The sequence below is a fragment of the Pteropus vampyrus genome, unplaced genomic scaffold, assembly GCF_000151845.1.
Source record: "Pteropus vampyrus isolate Shadow unplaced genomic scaffold, Pvam_2.0 Scaffold232, whole genome shotgun sequence".
In the NCBI taxonomy this organism is placed as follows: Eukaryota; Metazoa; Chordata; class Mammalia; order Chiroptera; family Pteropodidae; genus Pteropus; species Pteropus vampyrus.
The window spans coordinates 592323-618193 of NW_011889013.1; the positions used below are offsets into that span (position 1 = coordinate 592323).

The window sequence follows — 25871 nt, forward strand, 5'->3', positions numbered from 1 at the left end:
CACATATAAGGGAAATCACATGGTATTTATCTTTTCTGTCTGACTTATTTTACTCAGAATAACAACCTCTAGGTCCATCCATGTCGTTGCAAATGGTAGGATTTCATTTTTCTAATGGCCGAGTGATATTCCATTGTATATATGAACCATGACTTCTTTATCTGGTCGTCTGTTGATGGGCATTTAGGCTGCTTCCATATCTTGGCTATTGTGAACAGTGCTGCCATGAACATAGGGGTACACAGATCTTTACGAATTATTGTTTCCTTTGACATTATGGCAGGTTAACAAAGTGAAAGAATTTATGTCCTTCTGAAACTATAATACAAAGTCATGATCGTTTCTCTGTTGTTCACCAGACCAGAGTCACAGGTTCAGATGTGCCAGGGGCCAGGCAGGAAAGAGATATTTTTAAATCTGGTCAGGTCAAAGCAGGAGGAAATAAGCTACTTGGGCAAGACAAGTGTATATCCCTGGTCTTAAGTACTCAGATTCGATTTAAAGAAACAATGTTTCCACCTAAACTTGGCCCGCAGGCAGCAGGTTCGCTTTCCGCACTAGCCCAGTAGTTGTCTGACTTTCTGGTTTTAAGATTCCTTTATATTTTTTAAAAATATTGACAAAATCAAATAGCTCTTTAGAACGGTCTTATATCTACTGATATTTTCCATATTAGCATATAAAACGGAGAAACTTTAAAGATATTAACTCGTTTAAAAATAACACGTTTAATGAAAAAATAACCATATTTTCCAAAATAAACCAAACCAGTGAAGATAGTGGCATTGTTTGATATATCTGCAAATCTCATTAATGTATAGCTTAATTGCCGGCAGCTGGATTCTGTCTGCAAATGGATTCGATCCTGTCCGCAATGTTATTTTGGTTGTAGAATATAAAGAAAACCCCGCCCTACGCATAGATAGTGGTGAAAAGAGGGTTTTAAAAACGTTTGCCCAGAATTATGATACTCCTTCTTCGACACCACAGCAAAACTCGACAAGTAGTGGTTTCTTAAAAGTTAGTTACAACAGAATTTAAAACTTATTAATAAACTTTTGTCATTGGTTACGTTAAAATCTATTGATCTATTTTATATTTTGCTCGAGCACGATTTTGTAACATCATGCAATGGTCATTTAGAATTATCGGTCCACTGACATATAGATCCTCTAAATGTAGACATATTTCTATGTCTATAAAATAATATAAAAAAATAACATAAAAAACTATAAAATAATTTTTAAAAACCACATTTGTTAGTTATTACCACTGATCTCATTAGAAAAGTCTTTAAATACTGGAGGGCTGTCAAACTCACAGTGGCAGACTGTTTCAAGATTCTGATTTTGTTCAAAAGTGCTAATTTTGTCACTGGGAGCAAATACGGTTGGTGTCTTTTGTTTTGTTTTTCTTTCTCTTGAAGTGACAGACTCACTTCCTTTATTTTCCAGAAAACGTCTGCCAAATACTACAGGTTTCCTCTCAGTCTTTTCTCAAAGTAAAAAATGGCATTTCTTGTAAAAAATAACTAGCTCAGCTTGCAAATCAAGGCAATCAAAAAAGTGTTTATGTTTACTCCCCAAAGGCATGCACTCGTAGGCTGAGATTTAATGGAACCAATAAATTATACCAATTAACCAAGGGCATTCTTAAGTAATCTTGTTTTAAAAATAACTGTAGGTATATGGTGCTAAAGAATACGATGACCATTAGTACAGTCTGATGCCACTGCCTTCATTAACGTTAATCAAAAAGGTTTACGGTGCTTTAATATTATGACAGAAATACTTTCTGACCTGTTGGATCCCTTCTGAGAGTTTCCTTCAGGCCCTCCAGAACCCCAGGACAGACTGTGAGAACCACTGCCCTAGGCTGCAAATTCCTCAACACGTTTTACTAATCTTTAAACGTCTCCAAGTATCTTGCACATAATGGGTGTTCGAAAATTGCTAACTAAATTCAATTAATTTTATTTTGGCAAATTTGCTATTAAGTTACAGTGAGGGAAAAAAAAATCCTCTATGGATTAAGCCAAAAGGGGTCAAATTTTATTTCATGTATGATGGATTCTGGAGCACTTTATTGCCCTTGAAAATAATTTTCTTACTGTAATATCTCTAAAAAAATGAAAGCCAATTTCTACCCTATATTGCTTTACCAATTAGAAAATGAATTGGGATCAAGGGTCATTAGTATAGTAGTAATTAATATTAATACATAATTGAAAGAACCATTTTAAAATAAAAAAAGAAGCTAATTACATAAGATAAAATTTATTTCCATAAAGGCCAAAGGAGAAAAAAAATCAGAGTAATATTTTATACAAAGATAAGTGAAGACTACAAAGTCAGACCAACCTGGGTATGAAATCTGGCTCCAGCATCTACTAGCCACGTGATCTCAGGAGAATTTGTTCATTTTTCTGCCTCAACATTTTCATTGATAAAATAGCAGGGATTAACGTGATACCCAATCATGCCTGCGGACAATCTCAGCCAGCTCCTTTCTCTAACTCTACTACAAACACACTTCTAATTATAATATTATATGCCTGTCAAAAAAAAATCACTCAATTTACTTTGCTCAGAATTTCTCACAATTTTCACCTCTACATCTCCTACGAAAGGAAATACACTGACTGTGTCTCATAAGTTCATGCAGCCTACAAGCTACTCACCAAATAAGAATGGCATTAAAATACACTGTGATATGCCTGCATAACTCTAGAAAAGTCTATCTATACAAAGGAAAAGAAATATCTGTGACAAGACAGGACAACTGTAAAAGCCTAAAGAAAGTAGTTAAATAAATCAATATATATTTATATAGAAATCAACAGTAAATATGTATTTCTTGCCATGCTGCCTGTATTTATTTATGTGGCATCTAAACAAGTACTAAGATAAAGATAAGTTAGCAAAATATGAAGAGAGTTAACAAATACAAAAATCTCACCAATTGCTTTCTTTAATGCTTCAAAGGTGATTTCTTCAGTGTTACTAACCTAAAAAAAGTGATTTTAAGTAAAATAGTTAAGAAAGGTCAATATGAACAATACTTTCACCTAGTTACAAGTCAACTAAAAACTTTTACAAATTCTTTCTTCTTTGTGTTGGTTTGATTTATGATTGTACGCCACAGTAACAAATAATGTCTACTTTTTCACTGGCTGTGACAATGGCCTACTGCAGTGGTTCCTAAACGAGTCTATGGGTTAAGTTCAGGCTGGCAGAATCTGCATCCCCTAGGCAACCCAACCACCACCGAATTACAGATCTCAACCTCCAGTCATGTGATGTGCAGTAAGATTTGAGTCCCACTCACTGAACTATGCTTCACAGGTCAACAATGCTTGGAAATATTCAAGGCAGAGATTATACATAAATAAAGTTTCAGCCATGTGACAAATGCAAACTAGTACTCTATGGCCTCTCTAATTGTAGTACCACATACAGTTTACAAATCGAAAATTTTGAAATAATCTAAAACTTTAAATGGTTTAAAGGAATCGCTACTTTGGGAACTGTCCAATGAGTACAGTTAATCGACAGCTTAAAACAATCACATTCTGGAACATCTGAGGTCAGCCGCCAGTCTTATTCTCAGAAATACGCTTTCCCTTGGGGTTTTCAGATCTCTCTCTTGCTTTGAGATTTGTAAAAATTATGAAATTAACTGTGTTATGATAAAAAAAAAAAGTCAGTCATACTTTTTTTGGCACCAGCACATTTGCACGAGGAATAATATATCCAGTTACTATAGTATCTCTGAATAAAAATTAATAAACGATGCACGAGTACTTGCCTGGGGCTCTGGTCATCCCTAATTTTAGCTCATGAGCTTCTTTTGCTAAGTCTAAGGCGGCAAGACTAATTGAAAGCAAAAGACTTCATGCTCTGCACCTTGGCTTCTCTGTAACAGAAAGGCTTTAGCTGGAAACCAAGCAGCAAGAGTTCCACTCCCTCAGTTTTTTACTGAGGGTTCATAGTTCTAGTTGAAGTCAGATTAAACTTGGGAATCTTCAGTTGCTTTGTTCTAGATATTTGGAGCAGATATATAAGATTAGGCTCTGGCTGGTCATTTATTTGTACCTAGAAACAAACTAGTACTTTAATGAAAAAATCCACTGTTGTTTTTACAACTGGTTAAGAACTTTTAGACTTTTGAGAAACAACCATAGTACAGGAGAAAGAACAGTGGAGAAGACAGAAGGCCAGTATTCTTGTTACATATACTTTTTACTTATTACCTGTTCAATCTAAGGGAAAAGCTAAGTACTCTACCTAATACTCTTCTTCTCCATTGGTTCTCATTCTCCTTAATTCAGATCACTGATTGTCTCCTGGCATCATAACCACCAGGTCATTCTGCCCCGTCTTTTTGTTTTACTCTCCTTTCTCTAAATCACTTTAAGTCCTCAGAATGGGGAACTCCCACTCTCCCGTCCCTGCTCCCCATCCCCAGCCGGGCTACTCCAGGTTCTCAGTACCCAGGCGCAGGCTATTACGAAGATCTCCTAGCTGACCTCTCGACCTCCAGTCTCTCTGTTCTAATTTAGCCCAGTCACACTTCTGACATTCATGTTCTGAAGGCTCAGCTCTGATAATGACATTACCCCAATTGCAGAGTTTCCCCACTTCCTACCACATTACACACGGAGCCCTCGGGCTGGTGACAAAACCTTCCATAATTTGGTTTTACTCTCATTTCCCAAGATTCCCTTTTGTCAATTCAATTTTTTTAAAGACCATTGCTTTATACTAGTGTTTAAAGATTCATATTTTTCATACAATGTTGCTGCTAAATGCAAAGCCCCCTACTTCATTTGGTGCTCGACTGGACCACAATCAGTCCCAACTCTACAGGAAACACCGGCTGTGCTGGAGTTATGGAGAAAGGGCGCAGAGGCACCAGCTGAGAGGGGTCTCGACACTCTCTGCCTTCTGCATGATCTACAGTTCTAGCCTAGACTCCACAACACACTTGGGCTTGCATGAAATCTGCTATTCATCTTTTCCCAATCAGACTAGCTGCTATGTCACTTCCGACGATACCTTAGCAATTCTACAGCACCTAGCGCAGCAGGTTCTGACTAATACTGGTTTGAAGCCAGAATTATTCTTTTGTTAGCACACATGCAGGTTTCTTCAGTCATGCTTGGGAAAAAGGCAAGAATACACATGTATGAAACGAAGGTCTATTATTTGTCCCAGAATAAACAACAATCCTTTTCAGCCAATCAGTGACTTAATTTTGTACAGAGAAAAATGTAGTATGTATTCGAATTTGAATATACATAAACTGCCATCCATTTCCCCAAATAATTCAGCATGATTGTCTCATGCAGGTTCGCCTGCACAGCGGTCACGCCCAGGATGCTCCGAGAGCCCCCAAGGTCGGGAATCACACCTACAGAGCCTGACTCCAGGAACCAAGCAGACAGTTCTATCTCAGGAAGCAGAGAAGCCTCTACTCCATTTTAGCTATTTATCTTCTTGAACACCTTAATTTAATTTAGATATCTTTATATGTACATAGGGCGATTTTTAGAAAAAAGTTCACTAAGTGATTCACAGTGGGATAAGGTATGAATTACGAATGTTGGAACTGACATACCTCATGTGGACCAGGCATTTCAATAAACTATAGTAACGATTTGAATTGTAATCAAGGAAAACACAAGTTTGCTATATCTCCATCTAAACAATATTCTGACTTTTTTTTTTTTTTTTTAAGTTATAAGCTCTGAATGCAGATATCAGATTTATCTGAAGACTAACTGGGATTATGTATATAAAATTCCAATTAATTTTGATCAACGTTACACGAGTATTGTTTTTTAAATGAACAATTTTCTTATCTGACTCCTTGTTAGCTAATATACTTAAACACAGTTTGATATTTTGTTACACCATTAACTGGTGAACACCTAACTGACACGAATTCCTCCTGTCCATACCATGAAATCAATCAGTTCCAGCCTAGAAGGTAATATTATTCTGTCTTCCGGTACCTGAACAATCACCCCTAATAAGCAAAATCAGATTCCACAACGATAAGTGGGTTTGGAACTCCGACGTGCTCAAGGAAATCTTATACTGAACTGTTTATTTAAATTTTCAAATGCTCAGTGTGAGCCATCTCTGACTCAGGACTTTATTTATGGCAAACAGAAAAACAACGAGATCTTTAGCAAGTTAACAAATGTATTAATGGACTTTTAATGTAAAGTTCATGTTTAAGAATCTTCCTCCTATATTGTCTTTATGCAAATGTCTTTTCAATTCATTTTATCAAAATTGTCTGCAACAGTTTGAAGTGTTTTATATGTATCTTTAAAAGAAATAAAAATGATTAACAAAAGGAGAATGGAATAACACCAGTCAATAAAATACATTCCACTCTTGACAAAATAGTGTATAAACTTATTAGATTTCTTCCCTCAAAACATTAACAGTATCAAATTCACAATCATTACAAACTCCTTACTAGTAGGGAGTATAGAAATTCAAATGGATATGAAGAGAATATTTGGAAGATGATTTTTCTTGAGTCTTAAATTAGTAAGAAACTTTAAACCAACCTTAACACCCTCAGTTTCAAAATAACCACTAACTGCCTCTTTACCCTTGATGCTCTGATGTTCATTTCTTAATAAAGTAGATTAGTTCTGCATAACAGGGGGCTGAATAGCACATAAGATGTGAGTGAGTCGGCTATGCCCTGGCCACCAAACAGTTTTAACTCTTGAAGATAAATTAATTGACAGGGATTAGGAGAGGGGAGGAGAGAGGAGGCTGAGAAAGCATAAATTCAGACAACTTCCTTCCCCTTTTCTTAGATGGATATTCTTTTAATTATTTATACTGTACCAAATGAGAAATAATGAAATACCTAGGAAGGCAAGCAATGAATAAACCACAAGGAGGAGGCTGACTTGACATGCTGGTATTTCGGCATTTTTACTTGACTTATCAAAAAATTCTCTGGTGATTTGTGTGGAATAAGTCCTAGAGAGTACTGGCTGCGTTTTCTTCCTATAACTCAGGAGGGTACACTCTTGTTCTCTATTGAAACAGGAGGAGAGCATTAAATCTACAATATTTCAAATAAGTCACAGTCCTTAAAGAGTACAAAGATCACTGATACCGCTTAACCTACTTTAAATGCATTATACTTACTATCTAAAATGATAAAAAAATTTTCCCTCAGATGAAGTTTTGGAACTTTCTGAAAGTTGTGAGCATCTGCCTTCACATTAGAGTGTATAATTCCATTTAGACTCCTAATCCATGTTTCATAAATCTTTAATAGGATCTAGAGGGCCTCCTAATTTAATAACAGGCCTTATGTAACATTTCTTACTTACAAAAAATCTTCCGTTTCTGTTTTATGACTCCTTTTATTACACTAAATTACAATGTGAAATCTAATGTTAAATTTCTGTTTCTTTATAGATAGCTGAAATGAGTTTAGTAAAATAAATTATGAGGAAGTTCAAGACTAAATCAGATTAATTTCTACTAACAATTTTGTTGATTTGGTGATAATTCAGAGTTGCATTTGCTCCTATTTGAAAGCATAAAAGGGTAAAAAAATTCTTTTAAATTGATGTCTCTCAAGACAGCATTCTACCACAAACTTTCGGCAACTTACCACATCATCGGAAGGGATGTTGTTGGGTAAAATATCCACCTGAATGGACACAGTGTCCACGATGCTCTTTCTCCTGGAAAGTCGATCCTCATCTAAAATAAAAAAATTTCTCATTATATGCTAGTTAGAAATGATACGTCATTTATAAACTACATATTTCGGATTTCAAAAAATTTCATAAAATTAAGACACTGTGCTCTTCTTTGCTCTTTTCCAATGTACAAAGCACTGTGTTCTCAGACTTTTAAACTTCATGAAGAGTCACTTCATAATCCGGCAACACTCCATCTTTCTAATCCCATTTTGCATATATTGTGATTTTATTCTCCTGAAGGAGTAAAGGATAAAGAACTTAAAGAAGGCCAGCATAAAGAAACCAGTTTCTCTCTTACTGACTACTCCTCTACTCCACAGTAGCTTCCCACGGTAGTAATTAATGCTGTCAATCAAATGTAGAAATTTACCCTCCTTCTGGACACAGAGTAGGAGTGCAATGCCTGGCGTCTCGGTGGTGAGGAGAGACTAGGTAACTAGTTCTGGCCAATCAAGTATGAGCGGTGTTCCAGAGAGGGCCTGCTCCAGCAGTGTGGATTCCAGATATGGATGATATGCAGTTAGCTTGAGCACCAAATAAATCTTGAAAGTTTTCAACCACTGAGAGCCTGCGTTTGTTATCACAGTATAATTCAGCCAGTGTTTCTTAACCATGGCACTACTGACATCCTGGGCCAGGTAATTCCTGTTGTGGGGAGCTGTTGTGTGTTGTAGGATGTCTAGCAGCATCTCTAGCTTCTACCCATCAGATGCCAGTAGGCCTACTCCACCTCTCCTGCCCCAGTGGTGTCTCTGAAACTGACAAACGTTCCCTGGGATGGGCAAAATCACCGTCAGCTGAGAACCATCCCAACTGATGACAGACTGTTGTACAGTTTTTCCTATATGCCACCATCATGTCATAAGCTTCTTAAAACACTGACCACATCACTCTCCCAAGCAATTCTACCCACTGTTGGATTAAAAAAGCACTCTGGGTTCCCTAGCTAGATCTTACCAGCATAACTTCGACAGCTCCCTAACTTATGTAGTGTCCAAGTCGAGTGTGCCCATCCCCCGATCTCCGAGCATGCTGTGGCATCTCTGGCTTCTATGCGTTTCTACAAACAGAAGCCCCTACTGAAAACACTTTACTTACCTGCACTTCTTTACGTCCTCCCACTATAAAGATTCTTATCTTTCAAGGCCTAGCTGAATGTTATATCGCTTCCTTAAAAATCTGAAATATTACTCCAATTATTTCCACTTATCCCACTTTCTTCTAGTGACAAAAATTTATTCTCAGTTATGACTGATTTTCCCTTATCACCATTCAATCACTATTACCTTTCGATCTTATCTCCCCAACCATACTAGAAATTTGGTGGCAGTGTGTGCTTTGCATCTGTCATACAGGAGTCACTGGGTTCTGCTCTATGACAGTTAGAGGGGCAGAACATACAAACATAACTGTGACAAATTACTACACATTGTTTTGCCACAGTTTTCAGGCTGAAAATATTTTACCTCCTGCACTTGGCTATCATTGAGCTAATCTAAGAACTGTATTCTTTCTTTTTATCTTCATGATCATATGCTTTGATATAAAATGCCAAAAGTAATGACATTAATAGACCTGCTACAAAATAGTGTGTAGTCATCACTGCTGACTTGACTTTCTCCTACAAACAGGCCAACTTTGAAGGTCTCGCCAAAACTCAACACGAGGAATAAATAATTATCTGTTTCGCAAAGAACATCATAAAAGAATTTCTAGGCTAATACACAAAGGGTTGCAGAGAAGAGTCAAACTGAAGACTAAGGTAAAAATAAAAAGGAAAAGGAAGGTACAGGACAGGAAAGAGATCACAGTGGCAAAAATCAGTGAGAACAGAAGGGAGGTATAGAGGAGAGAGTGAAGATTTGAGATTTTAAAATGAAATTTAATGGGAAACTCTAACATTATATTCTTAGAACTTGTTTTCTTTTGACCTATATAATCACTCGCTTACAGGTGACCACACAGAGGCCGAGGTACGGCTATAATCAGGTATCTTGCCCATCTACACAAATGTAGCTTCTGAAGTAGAGCTTATGGAAGATGATGCCCCTGTTCCCATGGGCCGTCGACATCTGTTCCCGGCCTGCTTTGCAAAGTCCACTGAAATGCAGCATCACTGTAGCCTCTGTGGGCTACACTGTCCCACTGGCTCTAGTGAACTGCCCTGTCACCATCTCACTGTCTGATATGTGTTCCCTGTGGGGAGATCCTTGCTGCTCTTCCGAGGCTGGGCTGGGGCAGTCCCAGACACCACTTCCTGTGCCCTTCCATTTCCCATCCCTCCTCCCTATCTGCTTCCTGTATCTGCTATTCACAATGGCAGTCCTCGGTTCGCATTCCTGTTTTTAACTAGAACCTGAATTTCAGAAGCAATACTTAGAGCTAGGCCTAACTTCCTTCAGTGATATTTTACTGCCACCTGGTGTATATATCTGTACATACTATATGTAACGGCATTCAGATAGCTAAGGAATAGAAAAAGTCTGAATACAAGTATGGCAGAGAACTATATTAAATTACTCTCAAAATAATTTTCTATGGCTAATAAAAATGAGATATAGGAAATGACTTAATCATATGTAAAAAAACATATATATGATTAGGGCTTCATACCACTCAGATTCCATTAAAAAGCTAATGGGACAAAATAAAATATCACAAATAATTAATCTACACATTTCAAAATGTCACGGTTTAATGCTGATAACTACTGAAGGATATATATTTTTGGCCCTATAGAAAAACATGAAATTCTACCTAGTGTTAATGCATATTTACAGAATAAAAACAAACCAAAATCTCTGCTACCATGGAATAAAAATAACCAAATTATTTAATTCCAGGCTCACTATCCTCATTTGTAAACAGAGACGATGCTACCTTCCTCACCAAACGATTTAAGGATTAAATGAGAAAATAAATACAAAGCGTTCATCACAGTGCCTGGCACACAGTCAGTGCTTAAGTGACAGCTACTATTTTGATGATGATGAGTATATAGGTGATACACAACAAACTAAATGTTTTGTTTTCTTCTGATATGTTGTTCTTATATTCCTGAATAACCTGATGGTTATGCAGCCAAAAAAAAACAACACTCAATCGATTTTCCCATGAAGAGTCAGTGCATCTTCCAACTCTTTCTGCATTAATGCAAGACACGTGAGAGACTGTTCTAAACCACCCAAGTCTTCATAAATCAGAAAAATTTTTTTCTAGCTAAGAGATTTCTCTGCAGTTATATAACCAAGTACATACTGAAGTAGTCAGAATTCTCCCAGTCAGTGATCAACAGGTATTAAGAAAGAGAATACAGTCTTTTCAGGGGTGGGAGGAAATGAGGAAGAGTAAACTGCCTGTTAAAAAAAAAGTCCCGATTTCCATTTAAAATTGTTAAGAATTAAAGGAAAAGGGTCAAAGGAAGCGACAAGGGGTAAAACTAAACTACAGCTATGGGGGAGGTGGAGCAAAGTAGTAACTAAACTTGTAAGTATGTAAGATATACAGGTGCCAGCTCCATTTTCTACAAGGCGCATTTTATTAAGCTATGTTCCTAGAGGACAGGCGAGGGAAGGGGCAGGCCAAACTGACAGTCGGATTTACCTTTGTACTTGTGCCTGGGTTTTTGAGGTTTTTTGCCTGAAGGAAACAGAGCTAAATCCAAATTATAAGAATGAAATATTTTAGGTTTTTAAAAAAAGTTCTCTTAGATTACAAAGCTCTACTAATGTTTTATTCTCAGCATATTTATTGCCAAGGAATTCACAAGGAGTAAAATCTTTGGTAGTATGGAATTTAAAAGAAAATGTAAAAAATTCATTAACATCTCAGTCTATTACGAACAACTATCACTGTAATATGTGTACTTATTATAGATCCATGTTATAAAGACAGGTGTTTACAATGCTTACGCTTATTTTAGTGATTAATCTAAAAAACCACCCGAATGAAATCAAATAGTTCTCTTACAGAACAGAGGTATCCTCCCCAAAAGAACTAGTTCTTCCACCAAATTTAATATTTATACAATCAAGTAAAAATGAAGGTGAAAGACAGAAATTGAATGCAAGATGTCATGCAGTTTTGTCGTGAAACACAACAGAATTATTTCAGTCAATGAAAAGAACAGAAGGAAACATACAGTGTACAAGGCAAACGTGCCTTTAATTTAAAAAGTCTGCAGATCTCTCTACACAGCAAACGGTCTGTGCTCTCTCAAATGACAGAAGCTGCCTAATTCATTAAGCTCAATAAACACAAATCACTATTCAAATAATTTTCACCAATGTCCATGAGAAATATCGGTCAATGAGGAAAGATCTCATTTTGCTTCTTTCTTTAAAGTACATCAATATTATTTAGTAAAATAATAATCATTCAAGGACTTGATTTGTTCATGATAAAATCATATATGTATCTTTAGAGATTTAATAACAGTTTTCAAGAGCAAAATTTTTAAGTAGAAGTAAACCCCCTGGAACATCTGAAGAAGATGTGATATAATAAGTATACGAACAGAATTTTCATTGCTAATTGGGTGTGGAAAATTACTGAAACACATGTCTAGAGTAAGAGCTCTAATTACCCTCCCCTTACCTGTTACTTGTGGTACATATGGAACGGACAATCTCTCGACACTATAGCCGCTTCCACCTAGTGACTCTGTAATCTTGTTGGTCAAAAAGTATAAATTTTTGTCATGCTTCTCTAAAGATTTTGGAAGCCTGTCAAGTTGAACAAACAAAAGTCATTCAGTGTTATTGAAATTATTGAGCAAAATTAAGTTAACATGCAAACATTCTAGATCAAAGCCTAAATATAAACAAAACAAACTGTAATTAATAACACACGTATATTTTAGGGGACTAATGTGAGCTCTTTAAAAACACACGGTGCACGGTCCCTTATATTAACCATTCCGCTATGATTCTTTGCCAATGACATTCCAATGGTGAAGTCAGTCCTACATTATTCTGTTGGTATTCACACGTTAAGTTCAGCTTTAATCTCATGCTAATTAAAAATCGACTGAGAGAAAAAAATAAAAATGCAGCTCACTGACGGTTAATGAAAAACATCTTAGCCAGCTAAGTGACAGGAGCGCCTGTCCAATATCATCAGGTTTCGCTTTCCGTTCACTGTCCGATATTATCTTATGCTGATGCTGTCAATATTAGGCTGCTTTTAAAGCCCAAAAGTGTGAATAAAATACTGTTCATATGTATCTTTTTGTTAGGATAGCAAAGAAAAATGCAGGGTATAACTTATGAATTTTCTTTAATACATTCTTTCTCCCAAAATTTTATGAGTATTGTTATCTATTATTAAGTCTTGAACAGGATATTGTATTCTCTTAGACTGTTCATTTATATATGAGAATATGCTATATTTAAGAGATGTATCTCCATATTAAAAAAAAGATAAGTATTTTTTTCATCAAAGATTGACTCTACGTGTGCAAAAGCCTATAGTTATAATGAACAAAAGCTTCTAAAGCAAGAGAAAGAAGTCAGATGAATTAAATGACAGAAACACAAAACAAGATTAGGATAAAACAGAAACAATAGTTTATGCCTTTACAATCATTACTGATTGGCCAGTGCCCCTTAAAATGTAAAGAATTAACATACATACATGCACTTATCTCTGAAAATATGCTCTGGCAGAAAATACGGGGCTTCCATAGTTCGAATTTCAATAACCTGAAAAAGATCCAAAACAGAGCAAAAACCAAAACCTCACTTTTCTGAACCTTGCTATGAAAATTGGGAAAACTAAAAACACAGAAACAAAAACTAAACATTTATAAGAAATACTATCATTTTATTTTGGAATTTAAGCTAAGTTTACAGCCCAAATACAGAGTTCGTTTTATTTTCAAATTCGTTATTTTCAAAATTCAGCAGGTAACAAAATCACGACAATAAAAAACAATGACACATTACACTTGAGTAAACCGACCTCAGAAGGATAAGGACACTCATGGTCTCAAATGCCATGTTGTGGAAGTCCCCTAACGAAGCACTGGGACCTCCCAGCCCCTCCCGTGCTGCAGCCTGCAGCATGGGCGTGAGGTCTCTGCACTTGTGAGGTCTGGCCCCTCCACTCAGTTTTGAGCACCTTATAGGGGGTACTTGGCTTAACATTTCTATCTCTAAAGGCAGGCAACAAATATTCACTCAAGTTCCTTTAGCCAATGAGTATTTCTTAGAATGCACTAAATCCCCACATTTTGGCAAGGACTGAGAGATGTGCCTCCAATTCCATAAAAAGGAAGTTCTCTCTGATAAATGTCTTTAAAGGAATAAAAAGTACAGCAGACTTTTTCTGCCAGGAAAGTTAGGGGTTCTGAAATGTATATTAAATCACACAAGTAACTAATTTATGGAGCTAATGCTGAAAAAGCTCAGTGTAGTTGAATGACACAGGACAAATCTCTGAGGCACATTAATTATTCAACGTTTGAGATCTGGCTCAAGTAGACTGGTTTTAAAAAAAATCACCACCACCACCACACAAGCAGTATAATTTCATAAAATTTAGATACTAAGATTCAGGTGTAAAAGGAAAAAAATTATATAAGAAGTCACATGAATGATTCTAGAAGAAAACCATGTGTTCTACTCAAACACTACATAAAAAATTTCTAACAAAACAACAGGCATCAAAGAAAATGTAAACACTAGCTCTTAAGCTCTTGTTTCAATTTAGTCACTGCATATTTTTATAGAATTTTTTTTTTATTTGATACATAAACATCACTGAAAGAAAATCAGCCGTTTCTGTATCAAAATCAAGTTGAAGAACTTCTCTAAATACCTTACCTTGGTAACGTGCTGGCAAAATGCAGGGACAGCTATCATCTGGCTTACAAAGTTGAGGTACGCAGCAACCAGCGCCATGATCCCACAGCGGTGGAACATAGGCAAATTATCCTCGTTGATAATCGCGCTGTCCTTCGATAAAAAACAAGCACAGCACAAGGTCTTATGCTCCACTAGCGTTTTCCTCCATGACTCTACTGCAAAAACCGCGGGTAGTTTGGAATGCTAACAAAAATGTCGCCTTGTAAGAAGGTATTTTTTTTTAAATTCTGAAAGGAGACTAAATGCCCATTTACAGGCAAGTTAAATCGCTCAACTCAAATAGCTCTTCCTTAGGGAAGCCTTTCCTAAGGACAAAAAAGTATCTACATGTAACAAATATATATCTCTCTCTGATGTAATATATATATTCACATCGCATACTGTCCTTTTATTACTTAACATTTAAATTCTAGTCAAACAACTACATATATGTAATTATTATTTAATTGTTCCCCACTAAACTCAAATATGGGCATGGGGACCGTGTTGTCTTTCCTACCACAGTATTCCTATGGCCTTGAACAATATTTAGCACACAGTCCATACTCATTCAATATCTGTTAGGAAAAAAATGACTGTGATCATTGTCTTGAGTATTTCAGATTTAAAACTAGATTCTTCTCTTTTAAAATTCATGTACCTGAATAAAAGCAACAACACTTTAAAGATGGTGTCTAATTCATACAGAAAGGTTTTCTTCAATGAAAGGTTTTGAAAGCATACCTGCAAAGCAATGGCTAATCGAATGAGATCAATAACCACTTCTTCATTGGCCAACTCAATAGTTATAAGTGCGAGAGAAGTATAAAGCAGCTCGTAGTTTTTCTGAACATTGTCCTCCTCCTTACAGCCCAAATATATGTGCCGATACAGCTGCTGCCCATTCTGAGAAGGGTGATGACAGAGGAAAAAGAGGATTTTGCTTAAAATGTAATAAAGGGAGATTTCACATGCATATAACTTCCTACAAAGTAGCTACCTTATTACGTAACTTACTGTGGAAGATAAATTTAAACTGATAATTAGATGATCAAACTGTACACTAACTATTAACATCAACAAATATACCAATATACAACTACAAACTAACGTTAAAGAACAAACCTTAAATAAAAAAACAGCAAGTAAGAAATAGTTCTAGTGTCAACAATGAAAATGTTTTTAGTAATAATGTGAAAAGACAAAAGCAAATTACAGATTGATATGAGAAAAAATTAAAACGTACGGCAGACTAACGGGAGCCTTGGCAACAATAAAGAACACGTGGCTGAGGAGAAATGCACCTACGCCTGCTGGTCCCAGGGAACAGTCTCTTGGGTGGCGGGCCGGGACTTGCTCAGGGGAGGGCATCTGCAGGTTCTGCTAGACTCTGGCGCGAAGCCCCCCAAGGCAGGTCTACAGCCTTTATGCAGGGGAGAGGTTATAGAAACACCCCAGGGATTGTGCAGAGGTTCCCCCCAAACCAAACCAATCTAGTATATGAATAAAATATGGCTCCATTTCAAGGTCACACATCAATACAAAAGTACCTAACAACTCAAATGGCTATAACTTATGTCATGAATTATTTTTTAGAAGATAATCTTACCTTTTTCATGAAACTTGTGTCTTGTCTACAAATTTTTTCTCTTTTGATCTTTAGGTCAGCTACATCAGGTATTATTCTAAAGATAATTAATATATCATTTTTAATGAATAGCATATTTAGTTATAATATCCTATCTTACATGGCAAATCATGGTTACACTTCGGAGTTTGAACTACGTAGCACTCTCTTCAATGAACATTTAAAATAAGCCTATACGTAATACTACTGAATACCCACGTTTAATTAAGAAGAACTGCATAAAGAAATCTTTATTCCTAATGTCATTCCTAAGCTTAAAACAAAACCAAAATAAAATTTATTTAACTAGTGATCACTAGTAGTTGAGACCTCCGAAAGTACATTAAAAGACCTCCAACCATCTTAAACGATATTAATAATTAAAATGTCTCAATACCAATGAAATAAAACTCTGGAAATAAAGTCTGAAAGTCCTATATTACAAAAATCACGATACTTAAATACATGAATGTAGAAATTTAAAAACATTAAGCCAATTTGAAAATGGCACATTACCTGATGCCTCGAAGCTTTGCCCTGTTGTCATGGCGATCCATGAGATTATGCATTACTTCCAAGACCAACTGTCTCAGCTCATAGTCTTCCATGAGGGACGGTGATAACAGAGGGTCCAGAAAGGACCCAGGCAGTGCGGTAACAATCGTCTTTGCTTTGTATCCAGAGGTGACCTGATTATATGGAAGAAAAACAAACAAAAAACAACAACAAAAAACCTTTGTCATGTGTCCTTCTTTGGTAAAGTTCTCTAACCATTTCATAGGAACCATAAACTAAAGGAAAAAGAAAGTGTGGACATAAACTTGAAGGAAAAAACAAGAAAGAATTTTGTAAGGTAATGAGAATTTTACTGAATTTACAAAACTTTAATTTAGAAAGAGAATACTTATAATAGCCCACATTTCCCACGTGCCAGACGCAAATCTAAGACTATATGAGTATAAGCTTCATCCTTACCACATCCCTGTGAGGTAGGCATTAGTGTACTCTATTTTATAAAAGAAAACAGGCTCAGAGAAGGTAAGAATATATGGAATAAGTAGTCAGTACTAAACAGATATAAGGAGATTAGGCAGCAAATAGTACAGTAAGAGCTGAAAATGTTTAATTTAAATTTGTAAATTATTCTTTATTTTAAATTCAGTAGTTTGGTTTAATAGGAATACATTTTCAGTTGGAAAGCTACTCTTTATTAGGTACTTGATTTGACATTTATGAGTGCATCCCTATATTCTAAATTTAAAGCTTTTAAAGAGCACATACTTAAATGCTACTAAACATTTTTACCTCCACACAGACATTCTTTCCGCTGACAGTGTGGTACAATCAGAATTAGACGCAAGAAGATTTACTCAAGGAATTTGTTTAATAAGAAGTTTAGAACCAAAAGAAATTTCAGGTGGGTAATTTCGATTTATATTTATATCTGCAATCACAAATGGAACATATAATATTTACATTTGGCCATTTATCATAAGATGGAGGTGATTTTGTAAGTGAGCAGAGATACTGGTAGGATAATTGCTACCCACCTAAAAATTAAAAATACATCCATGACTCATACCGCATGCAACCATAATCTTCAGATCAAAGTTCTAAATGTAGAAAGCCAAATTTTAAAAACTTATAAATATCAACAAATGTGTTTATATCATTGGAGGAGGCAAGAAGTTTTTAAATGAGATACAAATAATTAAAAAAAAAAACCACATAGGAATGCACTGATAAATATGGCTACACTAGAATTTAAATTTCTTTATGACGAGCAGCATAAACAGGATTAAATATGAAATCACAAAGTATTTCTTTTCTATACTTCTCCCTAGGTATGAAACATTTCTTTTAAAAAATGGAATCATATACAATAACATACATTCTAAAAACATTGACTTGGAAAGGAGACACATTCCACACAACGAGTCCTACTTTGTTTTGGCATTATGTTAGGTACAGTCGAATCTGAGATGAATACAATTACTATACAGTAAACACAGGACCTCACAGTCCAGATATGCTTTTCCTTTTCAGCTATTTGTAGCTGCATTATTTTTCAAACAAGAAGCCATTAATTGGTCAGTATGTGAAAAAAACAGCATGCGATATAGAAAGAACATTGGATTTCAAGTCCAAGTTCTAGTCTTCAGTGCCACAACCTTGAACTTCTTTCATTTCTTCTGTTGAAAGTCTCTGAGCCTAGGCATCTTCATCTATAAAACAGCAATACTTTCTGCTGCTGTATGTTTCACCATTGTGAACGTCAAATAAGATGATAGAAGAAATAAGCAGTAAAAGTATAATAAAAGAAAATGAAAAATAATATTTCAGTATATAAACCAAAAGAAAAAACTAAATAGTATCTGACAGAAGAAAAAGGAGCTCATAATGTGAAGCTGTTCTTAACCTCGTCAATCATTTATGGTTAAGTGTGGTCTGCCTTAAATGTCTTACCATAAGTAAAGATCTCAGCAACATTATCTGAATCCGCCTGGTTCCCAAATCCCTAAAATACATAACATACCAGTATTATTTTATTTATAGTAATTAACATTTACACTACTTCATTTATTTATTATTTATTAATTTTAAAACTCTACTCATATTGGCTAACCAGATTTTCACAATAGCTAAAATCGTGGCTCACTTTAGACTCTAAATTTCATATGTATTAGAGTTACATGTGAAAAAACAAACTCAAACAAAAAATTAACAAGTTACTGGCTCTTGTTACTGGCATGTAATAACATGAAAATTAAATCATATGAATATACAATAAAACAACACAAATTAAAAGATACTATAGGTGAAAAACATATTTATTGTAAATATAATTGACTAATATCTATTTAACAGGCAAAAACATGATTCAAAAAGAATTAACCAGTGGAAAAAGGGTCATCTAATTAATGGCTAAAGAAATATAAATCAAGTAAGACCATCGTTTCCTTACTGAAGTAGCCAAAACACAAAAATATTCACAGATTAAAGCTTTAACATGTAAAATTAAGTCAAATCTATAAAACAGGAGGACCGAAACACATGATCTTTAAAATCGCTTTCAGTTCTAGAAATAAGTCAACATTTCTGTTACATGACATTATTAAATTTTTATAGGAAACCTGAAGCTTTACTCTAAATACATATGTACGTAGACAATGCCCAGACTAAACAAAACTTACACCGAGTCAATATAAAGCATAGAAAATTAGAGGATTTACGATAAACTTACACTGATTCTAAAAGCATGCAATGCTGATTTAATTGCTTAGCAATCTAGTACCATAAAAATACTGCTTTCCATAGGACTTCTATTACTAGCGATTAAAAGACATTTTCTTTAAAATGAAATTTAACACGAGATTGAATTCAAATTTACGGTCCAAAAGCTTGTGAAAGCCACATGTGCATACCCTAGCTGACTGATATCCAAAGTATGCGTGGTTGTTCCAAACACAGGCACTTTCCCCATAATGAACATCATGATTTCTGACCTCTGATAATCTGGTAGGTTACTCCCAAAAAATCCTATGAAAATATTAAGATAAACAAATTTAATTTTTTTTAAAATATTTTTAACCAAAGTTTTCAATATGGTAAAATGTCTTTAAGCTACGTATAACTCTGACGACATTATAATTTCATTTATCCAACATCATTTAATCACACAAAATATAAGATTTATACAACGGACAAAGATAAAATAATAAACATCTGACAGTCTTGCATAGAGTTAACAGCAGCAAACCATCATCAATTTGAGTTGATTAGAGTTTTAGAAAAAAGAAAAAAAAAAACTTTTTGGTAGTATTTCTGATGACACTTATCCACATATTATAAGCCTAAATTCTTATTCTGGTAAGGAAGTCAGTAATTAGGCCACACTTTGGTAAAGAAGTTTATAATTAAGTCACTACTTTGGCTTCCTAGGATTGACAAATATTTTATAATGAGCCATGTTTATAGCTTAATCCTCTGAGTTAATTCAACATACATAATTCAACTTATGTTAAAAAAAGAATAACTTATTTGTCATTTTTCTCAGGCATTCTTGGGTATGGATATTTTAAATTTATCTGCTATAGCTTTTGAGGAAATTTACCTCCTAATTATAAAAGATTTTCAATATTTAATTATCACCTACTCAAACTTCAAACTTTTTTCTTTGAAATATCAGAACAGATATCAAATCATGGCTTTTTTTGTTCATTTCTTAAAATGTAATAATCATTACAGAAACCTTCTGACTTTTAATATTTAAGAATAAATTAACTTTTCAATTTAACTCTTAGGCTTCTATTATTGGAGTTAATAATCTATACAAACCTGAATTGTTCTACCCATCATTTTGATTGGACATGGGGTTAAAAATCATTCTCCATCATCATATTAGCAACAAAAAAACTCATGACCTTAATATTACTCGATCCACATAAAGTGCATTATTTTAGGAGCATACCTTTCTAGGGTAAGAAACTACTTTGTATTTGGACCTTACGACAACCTTGAGACTAGGTACTATCATTAGTCTCAGCTTCCTCTTGCAGAAGTGAGGATAAGAGAGGTTAAACTGCATCCAGGGAACTACACAGCTAAAAGGAGAGCCTGAGGTGAAGGCTATTCATTTCCAAAGCTGATTGTAAATACTCTCTGCTCCCTCCCTCCAAGGTACTTTTAACTTTTCAAGAACCCAGTTATCGGTGTTCCTAATCAACTGTACAAAACCAGACACTGACTTTCTGTTCCAAACAAGTCAGCCATCACCACAAGAACAAAACATGATCAACTGGGAGGACAGTCCTGAAAGCAACTCACTCTCTATACTCATTGTTTGTATTTGAACTGCTGAATGCAAATGTTAATGACCCAGTCAAAGGAGCACAGCTCCTCAGAGAAGTGACTGACTCCAGGGCTGGAGCAGGAAGTGTGAAGTGAGCCTGGAACATGGAACAGCTCATGTGAGTACACCTGTGCTTATGTGCTTAAAAAGGGGGGATGTTACAAAGACACAGAAGACAGCTTGAAGGGGCTCCCATGGGCCAAATCTGGGACAATCTGAGCACCAAAATAACAACAACACAGTAAGTAGAGAATGAATTATGAAGTATAAAAGTATAAATCCATGAGCTCATCCCAATAACAAATAGGTGAAAGCGTGCAATCCTACTCACATACAGAAGGGAGAGAACGCGGAGTGCCAACTGACAGCTGGGGAGCAAATGCCGAGTATGAAAACCATCGTTTTGCAGCCATCATGGTAAAGGCTGGTTCGGGTAAGAACTGAATGCTTGCTAAATCTAGGGGGAAGTTTGGATGAAGAGCAGAATAACTGCATGGCCTAAAAGAATCTTCTCAGAAGCTGCTTCTTATTTACAAGGGGGAAAATCTGAAACTATACTATTACGAGCACTTATGTAGTACCCAGCCAGGAATGCAAAATCTGAATTTATTCATAAGGAAACAAACACCAGACTAACCCAACGAGGAAGTTTTTCTAAAGGTGAGGGTGTGGGGGAGGCTATACTATTAAAAAATGCCCATATCATAACAGAATGCTCCAGACTAAGGGGACTAAAGAAATACTACCACTGAAAGCAATATACGATCCTAGACTGGGTCCTGGACCTCAGGGAAAACATACTATAAAAGACATCACTAAGTCAAAACACAAAAATGAAATATGCAAATTTGATGAATGGCCTTTATCAGTGTTAAATTTACCGATGTTGATAACTGTACTCTGGGTATATATGAAAATGTCTTTATCCTTCGGAAAAATAGTCTGTGCTTAAAGGGTCATGATGTATATGCACTTACTAGCCAATGGTTTAGGAAAAAAATGTAGATGTATGTATTTGTGTATGTACGCGTCAATCTATCTCTACGTGTGTATATGTACACAGACACATATACATACATACATGCATACACACAAAGAAATAGAGAAGGAGGAAGAAAGACGGAAAGTAAATGATCAAGTGAATGGCATAAAATATTAACAGCTCAATCTGGATGAGGGGTATACAGTGTTCTTTGTCCTATTCTTATGTTTATTTTCCAAATGTAGAGTTTTTCAAAAGTCTAAGCTATCACTCATTTTGGAAAGTTGTTCTAGAAGAGTCGAGCACCTTCTGTGAAAGCTTTTAACTACTGGTGTACGTAACAGCTTTGAAAAGTGAAATGTACCCACCTATTGTCTGGATGATGGCGTTCTGCACAATCTTCTCGTCATTGTCTTTGGAAGCCGTGTTTAAGGCGGCACTGCCTGCAGGTCCCCCCTGCAAATCGTTCGCTTCAGACTCGACACTGAGACGCAGATGCTTCAACAGAGTGTTAAAGACTTCCAGCACGGTGGGCCCTGCGAACAGCCATGGGGTGAGCGACGCGCTTCCCAGTACTGTGCCCTCACACCCGACCCTCGTGTTCCTCCATGTTCTAAGTACTTGGAGATAACAATTTATGTATGAACTAACCAGTTCGGAAAAAAAGGAAATGAGAAATACTCGAATAAGAAAGTCTCCTTATACTTAATTATTTAAATATTTACTGGCATCTTTGAGCAACTCGCTGTTCCAATTTCTGGTCCAAACCACACAAAATGTGTATATATGTGCATGTAAAGATTACCTAAACCTTTCCACCTACCTAATCTTGTCTACTCAAAATAATGTGTACTAGGACAATGTTTAACTTGACTGCTGGGTCAGAATCCATAGGATTATCATAATACAGCTCATTTTAGCATAGGAAGTTTGTTTTGCACCTTTTGAGGCTGAAGAGGAAAAATCTGCCTCAATTATTAGACAGAAACAAGTCAATGTAACAGATTCAAGTAAACTAAATTTGCTTTCTGCTTTTAGTTCTACAAACTCCGTTTCTGTTACAGCATCTACCGCACTACATTTTAATCAGTGTTTTTTATTTCTGCCTCCTATTCTCGACTACAGCCTTCTCTAGGACAAGCAGGCACATTCAAATACTTCCTGGAATGTACAGAGCCTTGCACACAGTACCTCACACAGAATAGATATTAAATTAGTAAATGTGATGATTCAATTTATCATGTTTTATTTCATATTTCAAATTAAAGAACTTTCCAATTATATAATCTGCTTCCACCTCCTTAAGTTATAAGTAATCAAAGTCTGTATTCAAAATGTCCACTCTTATTTGACACTGAATGAATGCAAAAATATTTCGGTAGCTAATATATTTCCACTCTGATTTTGAAGCAAAACAGCTATAACCAGATTCTCCTCCTAACCTGAGTAATTGTCACGGACCCTTCCGTTCTTCTAATCACATGTAAGTAAAAAGTCATGATCTCTGACCTGTCGCACTTTATGACCCCTGCGGTAAGTCAGTTACCAAATCCTACGGATTTTACATTCCTTTGCAACCACTGCCATCCGTCAAGCTTCTTCCCTCATGTCAACCACAATGAACCACCTGTCACTTCCATTGTGTCCTGTATCTTGGAGCAAGATAAAGATCTCCGATAAAGATCACAGTAAAACTCTGACGTGCCAATCAGCTGTGGCATTACATCCCTGCTCTGGCCACCACTGTAACCTTAAAGCTGCTTCTCTGGCTTCCTCCACATCACTACCACATGCTATAGCCAGAGGGCTGCACAATATTTTGCTCATGCTATTCCATTTTTCCTCCCTTTTCCAACGTATGGTCAAATTCTGCCTTGTATTACGGTCTTAGATAGAGCTGTCTAATTCCAAGTCAACTTTAAGTTTCTTGGATCTGTAACCTTTCCAATGTTTAGCATATAACTGCTATTCAAAAGTATTAAAAAAAAAGGAGGAAGGGAAGGAGAGACTGATATGGAGTAAAATGCTTAACTATACACTGAAGTCTGAGAATAACCATGCGAACCCAAAATTCAAGAGAAATTATAGAACACTTAAAAATGTTAGCAACACTTTCAGAGAGTTTTCCATACACTGCTATATCCACTGAAAAAAACATTACGAAATAGATTAAAGCGTTAATTTTTTTCCCTGGCACTCACCTATGGAACCTTTAGCAGCAATGGCGACAGCCTCTAACAGAACCTGAATAATACCTGCTCTGACCCGTGGAGAATCTTTTTTACGAGCATCAAGGTGTCCTAGAATCTCCTGGATCACATGGTGAGAATACTGAGCCTAAAAAAAACAAAGAGTACAAAGATGTAGGAACAATTATACGCATCTCAGCAGATTCATGACAAGAAACCACGTGACACTTAAATGTCCTATCACAGGAGACTGGCACTTACGTTACGGAACAATACGTGGCCATTAAAAATCACTCTTTTAAGGAATAATTAGGGATACTAGAACATATTTATTATACCCTGAGTGAAAAAAGGAAGTTACAAAATACTATGTTTAATAAAATTCAAGCCTGTTTTTTAAAAGTATAAAAGATGAGAATTATATATACCTAAATATTAACACTTGTCATCTATGAGAGGGAATTCATGAGAAATTTTTATTTTCCTCATACTTTTTCTGTAATTTCACAAAGAAAATTTATACATTCTTATAATTTGATAATCGGATAAATGTTGTTAAAAAATAAAGATTATGATATTTATAGTACTTCTCTCCTACCCAAACTAGGTACTATTTTTTATTATGAATACCTAACAATGTAAACAGTCAAAACTTTCTAATCTAATCAAGAGCCAGGATCACTGAAAATCTTATCAGTGTGTACTTGATGGATTTAAACCTAGAAGATATGAGATGTGCCATTTACAAAGGCAATTTTATCATATATAAATAAATTTGATTATCAGTGAATGATACGGAGACCTAAATCTTAAAAAGCATAACTAGAAAAATGTTTAACTCCAGTGAATATTTTATTTTCATTTTTTACAGAGTAGCAAAGTTTTGTTTTTATAAACCAGTGAAAAAAAAAAGTGCCCGTGGCCCTGAGCCCCGGGTCTGTGTTTGCCTTTGGAACACAGCCTGAAAACGGGCTGGGAGCCTCTCTCTCCCTGGAACGGGTGGGTCATATGAACGAGCAGTGCCCCACACGTAAGGGCCACTCTGCTCAAAAGCAAAAGGTTCCCTTACACTTCTGTCAACAAACCCAATTCCATCTCCAGTCATTTCTGGCATTTGTCATCACACGTCTACTTTTATGATAACTCAATGTAAACGCTAAGTCTGCATTTTCGTCTGTACTTTTTGTTTCATTTACTCATTTAAAGCTATGTTAAAATAGAGGAACGTCAGACAGACACTCACACAACCTGACACTGACCTTGCCCAGGAAGCTATAGCCTTTGACGTGTGATGTTTATGAACAGAACAACAGTGTAACTTACTGTCCACACCGGGACACCTAAGGAGTGAACGAGTGTTGTTAATGATGACAAAGCAGGACTATCCTGAGCGAGCCACAGTGCGTGCGCACAAGTCAAGGACGATGCCACGTGTGGAAAAGGAAAGGAACGAAACTGCAAAGATGTTGTACTTTAACACTGTCTCGTTTTCAGTTCAGGGTGATTGAGGCATCATTTACCTCAGGTAAAATGCACCCTTATACTGAGTTTGAAGCCACGGTGGTGAATAAATAGCTTTAAGAAGCAACATAACATAGTGGTTAAGTATGCGAGCCCTGGAGT

The 25871-nt window shown here is 35.9% G+C and overlaps 1 protein-coding gene across 4 annotated transcripts in view; it reads right to left on the reverse strand.

The window, feature by feature from the left end:
- EFR3A (EFR3 homolog A) overlaps positions 1-25871 on the reverse strand; it is a 78630-nt gene that overhangs the window by 7844 nt on the left and 44915 nt on the right. For all 4 annotated transcript variants that reach the window (XM_011373822.2, XM_023519711.1, XM_023519710.1 and 1 more), the window contains 11 exons: positions 22428-22595; positions 19651-19765; positions 18692-18743; positions 16742-16914; positions 16208-16283; positions 15343-15504; positions 14578-14709; positions 13388-13455; positions 12350-12477; positions 7660-7751; positions 2959-3007 (listed from right to left, as the gene is read on the reverse strand). In XM_011373822.2, coding sequence (XP_011372124.1) covers positions 2959-3007; positions 7660-7751; positions 12350-12477; positions 13388-13455; positions 14578-14709; positions 15343-15504; positions 16208-16283; positions 16742-16914; positions 18692-18743; positions 19651-19765; positions 22428-22595 — 1215 coding nt within the window. The remainder of the gene's footprint in view (positions 1-2958; positions 3008-7659; positions 7752-12349; positions 12478-13387; positions 13456-14577; positions 14710-15342; positions 15505-16207; positions 16284-16741; positions 16915-18691; positions 18744-19650; positions 19766-22427; positions 22596-25871) is intronic.